Genomic DNA, 8,317 nt, shown 5'->3' with positions numbered 1-8,317 from the left:
AAAAGGTTTCTGTTTGTAAATCCAAAAATGTTCCATTTTTTTGGACATTTGAATCTGAATGATTTTATAAATTGAAGATACCCCTCCTAATGGGGAATATCATTCACTGAGTTTTCTTATTGTACAAGTTAAAGCTGGATGTGGTGGCACGTACCTGTCATCTCAGCACTCGGAGTCAGAGGCGAGGAGGACCGTTGTGAGCTGGAGGCCAGCCTGTGCCACATAGTGAGTTCCAAGCCATCCTGGGCTACAGAGTGAGCTTGTGTCTCAGGAAAACAACAGATAAATAAAACAATAAAATACGATGAGCTACGGAGTGTGACTCCACGCCTCACAGTAGAGGCATCTCTCTACCATTGCCTTCAGTGGTTAGATATGTACATATATTTAATATTTTTATTGAGCTTTTCTACATTTCATGGTTTTTAATAAATCAATAAGCTCTTTTTAATAAAAAAAAAAGATGTGCAAGTAAACACAGAGGCCATGAGACCAAATCCAGATCACTGCAGGAAGGCACAAGTGTGGCTCAATCCAACTCCGTTTGAGTGCTTCTTTAAAAAAAAAAATTATTGATTCTTTGAGAATATCATTCGATAGTTTTTTGTTTTGTTTTATTGTTGGCTTCTTTGTTGTTTGTTTTTTGTCTTTTTTGAGACGGTGCCTCTCTGTAGCCCCAGCAGACCTGGGACTCACTATGGACACCAGGCTGGCCTTGATCTCAAAGAGATCCATTTGCCTCTGCCTCCTGAGTGCTGGGATTAAAGGTGTACACCGTCACACTACCTATACAATGTATTTTGATCATATTCAGACCCCTCTAACACATCTGTACCCCCACCTTATTATCTCACACCCAGACTTCATATCCTCTATTATGATTTTTTTAATAAAAAATAAAAACCCTATCAAGTGGACTGGCGAGACGACTTAGTGGTTAAGAGCACTGGTTGCTCTTTCAGAGGACGGGAGTTGGATTCCCAGCACCCACATGTCAGCTGACACCATCTGTAGCTCCAGCTCCAAGGGATTCGACACCCACTTCTGACCTTCTGCAGGCATTGCACAACACGGGTGCACTTACACACATGCGGGCAATACACTCATACCCATAAAATAAAAATAATAAAATATTTTTAAAAACCTATCAAGTATAATTTGTGTTCCCCAATTGCTCTTGGGTGTGGGTCCATCCTTTGGAGTCTGGTCAACCTGCCAGATTTTACAATCTTAAAGAAAATTGACTCTCCCTCTCCTAGGAGCTATCAATTGCCAACAGTTCCTCAGCTTTGGCTGAGGCTTCCTGTCTACTTCCCCTGTCCATGCTGGGCTTCTATTTGGCTTGGGCTTGCACAGGTTTTGTGCATGCTATCACAAGCACTGTGGGTTCATAGGTGCAACTGCTCTGCAGTGTCCAGACAACATAGCTTCTTTGTATTCTTCTGCCATCTCTGGCTCTTACAGTCTTGCTGATCCCCCTTCCAAAATGATTCCTGAATCTTGGGAAGAGAGGGTATGATATAGGTTTTCCACAATGGCTGAGCATTCCACAGTCTAATTATGGGTTTCTGTGTTAATTGGCATCTGCTGCAAAAAGCTTCTCTGGTGAGAGCTGAGAGATGAATTAATCTATAACAGTAAGTCATTAGGAATCCATTTAATACTATGTCAATTTAGAAGAACAATAGTAGTAGGCTTCCTACAGCCTGTGACCTGTCTAACCACAGGGGCTTGGCCCTGATAACACTGTCAGTTATGGGTTCTATCTTGTGAAATAGATCTTAAAGGAAATCAGAAGTTGGTTAGTTACTCTAATAACATTTGTGCCACTATTATACAAATATCTTGCCAGGCCAGTCATTATGGTAGCTAACAGGGTTCACAGCTGGATAAGGTTGATGATTACTTTTTTCTTCTGGTAGCATACATAGCATCTTCTAGCACTATGAAGCTTGCCAGTAGAGATGAAGCTTTAAGGTCAGTAACAGCTTGAGTTCTCCTTGTTTGTTCTATGCCTCACATATGTAGTGTCTCCAGCAATAAGGCCTTACCATCAAGTTCTGGTGGGTATCCAAGAGCAATGTACTTCTAATCAAACAACAACAAAATCCTTGACCCAAACCCTACATTCCCACACACTATTTCTTTATAAAATATTTTGAACATTCAAAAAGCAATAAAACAAACACCCATGCAATTACAAACAGTGCCATAAAGTTAAAACTTATCCTGTCCTATATGTACCAGAGTTTCAGTAAGTACTCAGTGGGTGCTGGGTGACTAGGTTGTCCCATATGCACATTTCACATTTACCAAAGAAAGTGTGAAACTGATCTCCAGATCAGTTGTTAATTTCTGTCCAGTAAATTCATGGATACTATTTTCTTCCCACCCTTGCCAACACTTGGTTTTATCTGACACTAATTTATGTTAAGAGGAATGAAATGGAATCTCAGTGTTTTCTGTTCATTTTTGCAACTAACATGGAACAGCTTTTCAAGTATTTATTGGCTATTCCTGTCCCTCTTGTGTGAGTCACCTCCTTGCGTTGTTTACCTTTGGCCCTTGGACTGTCTTTTAGTTACGAAGTTGTAGGCATTCTTTATGTATTTTGGATACATAAAGCCCTTTCCTCATAACATGATCTGTAAATATGATTTTAAAACCTGTATCTGACTTTGTCATGACAATTTGTTTTTACTGTAATGAAAATTAACCATATTTTAATGTCTTATTCTTTCATGCTGTTTCAGATCTTGTGTCCTGTTATAGTTTTTAAACTAGTCTGTCTTACTTTTCCTATTTATGTTTTTAATCCATCTGGAATTTTTTTCAAATAATAATTTAACTATATTTGTGGAATTCATATTGAATTATCCTAATTTATTTATTAGTCTGTCCCCTTTGCTTACCAGTCTTCAATGTTAGACTTTTTGTTTGTGTGTTAGTTTGTTGTTTGTTCCTAGATACAAACCTGTTTCTAGATATTTCACTTTTATTCTATTAATTTACCCCAAGACCAAAATCACATTGCTTTAACCATCATAGCTTTCAGGAGAGTTGAGTTCTGATAAGGTAAATGTCTTCTGACTCTTCTCCTCCTTGTACATTTTAGAAAATATTTGTTAGTATCAAATATTATGTCGGAATTGCACCCCTGTGATAGTTGTAGTACTGCATCACCCCCCATGCATACATCTCTCTCCCCCAAATATCCTTTCTTTCTTTCAATAACACTTTGTTTCAGAATTAATACCTTGTATACATTAGGTACTCATTACTTAGATGCCTATAGATTTGTTGGTATTTAAAGTGGTAACTTTTAAATTAACTTTTTCTTTTGCTGGAGAACAGAAATTCAATTTAATTTCCTATATTGCCTTTGTGTCCAGTAAGGTTGTCATTGAATGTTCTTATGAGTTCTCATTATTTGTGTGAATATCTTCTTAGATTTTCTGTGTATAAAATTAGATTTCAAATGATAATGGTTTTATTGCTTTCTTAACTATACTTGTACATACATTTGTTTTTCCTAACTTTTCGCACAGTCTGATCATCCTGTATTATGTTGAATAGAAAGAGAGGTATCAGTTATGCTTGTCTTGTCCTTTATTTAAAAATAAAAAAAGCATTTTATTATCAGCTAGGATGCTTGCTTTGGGTTTGGGGTTGCTATCTGTTATCAGATTAAGGCAAATATTATACATTCCTTTTTCTAACAGTATTTTAGAAACTGTGTCTACTTCAAATGGTCATATTATTTTACTTTAAAAATATTCTTATTATGTTTATTTATTGTGGGGCAAGGAGCATATGCATGCCATAACACGTGTAGAGGTCAGAAGACAACTTGAAGTTCTCGCCTTCCACCATGTAGGTTCCAGGGGTTGAACTCAGATCATCAGTTTTGGCGGCAAGTGCCTTTACCCACTGAGCCATCTCACTGGACCCCTGTTTTACTTTTTTAATCTGTTAATATAGTAAATTATTTTCGTATATTTTTCTAATATGCAACTATCTTTGCATTTTCAAGGAAAATCCTACTTAACTACCATATGCTAATTGTTAGATATTTACTTAGCGTTTTTTATTTTGTTCATTTGTGGATTGGGCATATAATTTTAGTCTCATATACTGCCTCATTAAAACAGTATTTTATCTCACTTTAAGACTTTGCCAGTATGACTAACAAAACAATGATTTGGCATAGTTTGAATGTACATTTCTGAAATTATGAGTAAGGTAGAGGGTCTTTTCTTGTTTGCCAACCTGACCTGTATAAACGAAACAATAAAGAGTTTTGATAAACATTTCTGTTCTCACTGTGAGGGTAGGTACCTATTCATATGTCCAGAAGACATTCTTCTTTTCTATATTGCGAAATCTCACCTTCACCTTTCTGTCGATTGTTGGTCTTTTATTTGTAGATAATTTCTTTACATAGTAAACAAATAATCTGAGTTGATGTCTGTCCTCTGACTTTCCCCTGGGTATTTTACTGTTTTTGTACTTTGTGGTGTTTTCTTCATGTCATTTTTTAAGTTATCAAATGCATCCATTTTGTGTACCAAATTTATCTTCCTTTTAAAGTAGATTGAGTTCTACTTAGAAAATCCTTTCTCACTCAGAGGATATAAGAATTTTTCCCTCACTTTTTTTCCAGTATTTTATGGGATTTTTAATAGTTAAATTGCCAATTGATTCAATATTTGTCTACTATACAGTGTAAGGTAAGAATCCAACCACAATTTTGTGGGTCCCAGTTTTTCAAATACTGTCTGTTGAGTTATTGAGTACTTCATCTTTTCCCCTTTGACTTGGGCACTGTGTGGCACACTAAATGTCACAAGTGCACCCTTTCTTTCTCCCCTTCTCCTGTAGAAAGTGATTGCTCAGCTCCCTTTAACATGAGCACTTATCTATGTTTCTCCTGACTCTTTACCAGCAGTCTTATAAACACATTTTATGTTTGCTGCTCAATAGTGAGTTATTAAAAGGTACAGTTTCCACAGATAGTGGTTAGTAACCAAATGCTTTCAACAAAAGAAGAAACAGCCACTGAGGTGTTGGTACATGCTGCCCCCAAGACAAGGTGCCCCATACCCCTTCCTTTCAGAATGTAGTCCTTCCCCTGTCTTGGTATGATATATCAATGGTGTCTGTCCAATTTCACCAGTAAGTGCAGTTGAACATGGTGGAAAAAATCAAGAGACCCATGTCCCAAGACCACACAACTCCCCTTTTCTGATGGCATCCCTTAGCAAGATGTCAAAGCAGCCCATTTGTGCCCCATTCATCCCCAGGAGAGATCCCAGATCTCTACACTGATGAGGAAGTTGAAAACATCTTAAGCAATGTGAGGAACGAGGTCAAGAGCCAAGGTCTGGTTGACAACAGAGAGAACTGCTGGAAGTTCTTCATAGATCGGGTCCGACGACAGCTGAAGGTACAGAACGACTGACTGCAGGGCATGGCCCAGAGGAGGCTATGGGAAAGTCTACTAATGTGCTGCACCCTCTGGACTGTCTCAGGAATAGGTGGTGAGGGTGCAGTGTCCTTCTCAGGCTGAGCACCATTGCCAGGATGCGCTTTCCTCTGCTTTATGAATGGGGTTCTCTCATGCTTAGCGCAGCCCTGACCATGTTGATCTTCCATGGACTAGCATGGAAAGATTCTGTCTCTGCTGGGGGTATGCTTTTCAGTTTTCTGGGACAGCAACAACCCAAACCTGTGGCTGCTTCTCTGATAGCTTCTCCCAACCCTACTGACTTCTCAGGTCACTCTCTGCTTCTCCCCTGTGGGGAACAAGCTGAGGATCCGCAGCAGGAAGTTTCCAGCCATTGTGAACTGCACTGCCATCGAATGGTTCCACGAGTGGCCTCAGCAGGCATTGGAGTCCGTGAGCCTCTGCTTCTTGCAGAAAACAGAGAACATGGAGGTAAGAGAGGGAAAGGGGATGCTCCTCGGTGTCCTCCTGACTTCAGGCACTCAGAGGTCAAGGTTACAGTTGGGATTTGTTAAATATTCTACTTATTATTTTTATTTTATATATATGAGTGTATCGCGTGCATGTATGTAAGTGCACCTGTATCATGCAATGTTCGAGGAGGTCAGGACATCAGATCCCCTGGAACTGGAGTTACAGCCAGTTGTTAGCCACCACATGGGTGCTGGGAATCAAACCCAGGTCCTCTGCAAGAGCAACACTCTTAAGCACTAAGCAGTCTCTAGCCCCTACAGTTGGGATTTGTTAAATATTCTACTTATTATTTTTATTTTATATATATGAGTGTATCGCGTGCATGTATGTAAGTGCACCTGTATCATGCAATGTTCGAGGAGGTCAGGACATCAGATCCCCTGGAACTGGAGTTACAGCCAGTTGTTAGCCACCACATGGGTGCTGGGAATCAAACCCAGGTCCTCTGCAAGAGCAACACTCTTAAGCACTAAGCAGTCTCTAGCCCCTACAGTTGGGATTTGGATAGAGCGTTGGAGCACAATTTCCCTTGAGGGGAAAGGCTGAATAACCACGGTCACCATCGTTACTTCCTGCTCTGTGATTTTAGCCTGCACTAAAGCAGTCGATTAGCAAGTTCATGGCCTTTGTCCACACAAGTGTCAACCAAACATCCCAGGCTTACCTGAGTAATGAGCAACGCTACAACTACACAACTCCCAAGTCTTTTCTGGAGTTCATCAGACTCTACCAGAGCTTGTTGGATAGAAATGGAAAAGAACTCAAGTCCAAGGTGGAGCGGCTTGAGAACGGACTGTTGAAGCTTCACAGCACCTCGACCCAGGTGAGCAGTGTCCCTCCCTCCTAGTTAGAGGAGCAACCCCAAACCAATGTACTGAAAATCAGGGTCTGAAAATCATCTGTGATCATCCCAAAGCCCCATAGCATCAGAAATAGGACCAAAAGTCGAGACCGATCTCCTCCAGAAGAAGCATACATCCCCAGATTCAGGCCTGGTCAGCTACCACTGACTGATGCTGCAATTCTCTGAGGAGCCTCTTCCCGCTTCCTCTCCGCCATCTTTTTCTTCTGTTTTTCCTTTCCTCTCCAATTCTCTGCCCTTCTGTCATAGTCTGTTTTGAATTGCTATAACAGGATGCCTGAGGTAGAATGTTTTATAAAGAACAGAGGTTTATTTTATTCACAATTCTGAAAGCTCAAAAGCTGGGCACCTACATCCCCTAAGCTCTAATGAGGGTCACATGGTAATGATGGGAGCACATACATGAGAGATGTACAGAACATGCAGAAAAGGGAATTGGGAGGCGCCAGGCTTGCTTTTATAACAACCCATTCTCATGTAAACCAATCCTGTCCCATGAGACTAGACCCTCTCCTGAGAGATAACGTTAATCCATTCATGAAAATGGAGGCCTTATACCTAGTTACCTTCCACCACATCGGAAACCACACTTTCAGCACATGAACCTTTAGGGGACACACCACAGACAAAGTGCAGCACCTTCCATCCTCCAAACCAAAGTTAATGAGTGATGGTGGAGAAATGTTTCTGGCTTATAATAATCTTCTTGTTTCTTTTGTCTTAGTATATTATCTTGTCAAAGAGCCCTTAGAACCCCTCTTTTAAATAACTTTTGTCTCATTTCCTGCATTTCTTATATTTCTAAGTAGTTGGTCCTTTTTACCCTAACCTTGCTGTATTTTTCTATTTACTCTTTCAAATGAAACTAATTTATTTCATCCAGTCTTCAGTCCCACACTTGAGGACTGGGGAGAACTTTCACGCCTACTCTGCCTCTGCTTACACTAATCAAACACCACTGCTCCTCCAGGGGCTAATTCTATCCTCTGTCCATCAGCAATCAAGCCAGCTGCTCACTGAGGTGATGGCATTTCGTGAAATTGCATAATTAAGCTGTCATTGTGCTCAACCTAATGAATGTCACATGTCCCTGAAGATATCTGAGTCTTTTGATGAACAGCCTCCTGTAGATCCCTGAGCCTTTGGTTTTGTTTCCAAATGTTGCCTTTAGGATGGCTCTTTGAACCTGTCTCTCGACTTGTCTCTTCTCACTTTAGTTTCTTGGTGGGACCACAATGTATCTAAAGAATTTAAGTTCACGGGGCATTACACCACACAGGTGCACCTACACACATGCAGGCAATATACTCACACACATAAAATAAAAATAAAAATAAATACAATTTTTTAGAAGAAGCATTTCATTACAGCTTTAACATAATAACAGTTTCCAGAGCAAAGATACATGTCTTTCAAAAGTGGCTATAAAATTTTTAGGTTCTCTGTTGAGCCTAATAACCACCTTCTTAGAAGAA

General features: G+C 39.9%; 1 protein-coding gene across 1 annotated transcript in view; it reads left to right on the top strand.

Moving 5' to 3' along the window:
• The window catches only part of Dnah9 (dynein axonemal heavy chain 9), a 430,757-nt gene that overhangs the window by 251,544 nt on the left and 170,896 nt on the right, over positions 1-8,317 (top strand). The window contains exons 46-48 of the mRNA XM_008855701.3: positions 5,304-5,446; positions 5,777-5,938; positions 6,570-6,803. Coding sequence (XP_008853923.1) covers positions 5,304-5,446; positions 5,777-5,938; positions 6,570-6,803 — 539 coding nt within the window. The remainder of the gene's footprint in view (positions 1-5,303; positions 5,447-5,776; positions 5,939-6,569; positions 6,804-8,317) is intronic.

The sequence above is a fragment of the Nannospalax galili genome, unplaced genomic scaffold (assembly GCF_000622305.1).
Source record: "Nannospalax galili isolate Female #2095 unplaced genomic scaffold, S.galili_v1.0 scaffold146, whole genome shotgun sequence".
Classification (NCBI taxonomy): domain Eukaryota; kingdom Metazoa; phylum Chordata; class Mammalia; order Rodentia; family Spalacidae; genus Nannospalax; species Nannospalax galili.
Note: the sequence above shows the minus strand (reverse complement) of the source record. Positions and strands in the feature narration are given on the sequence as shown.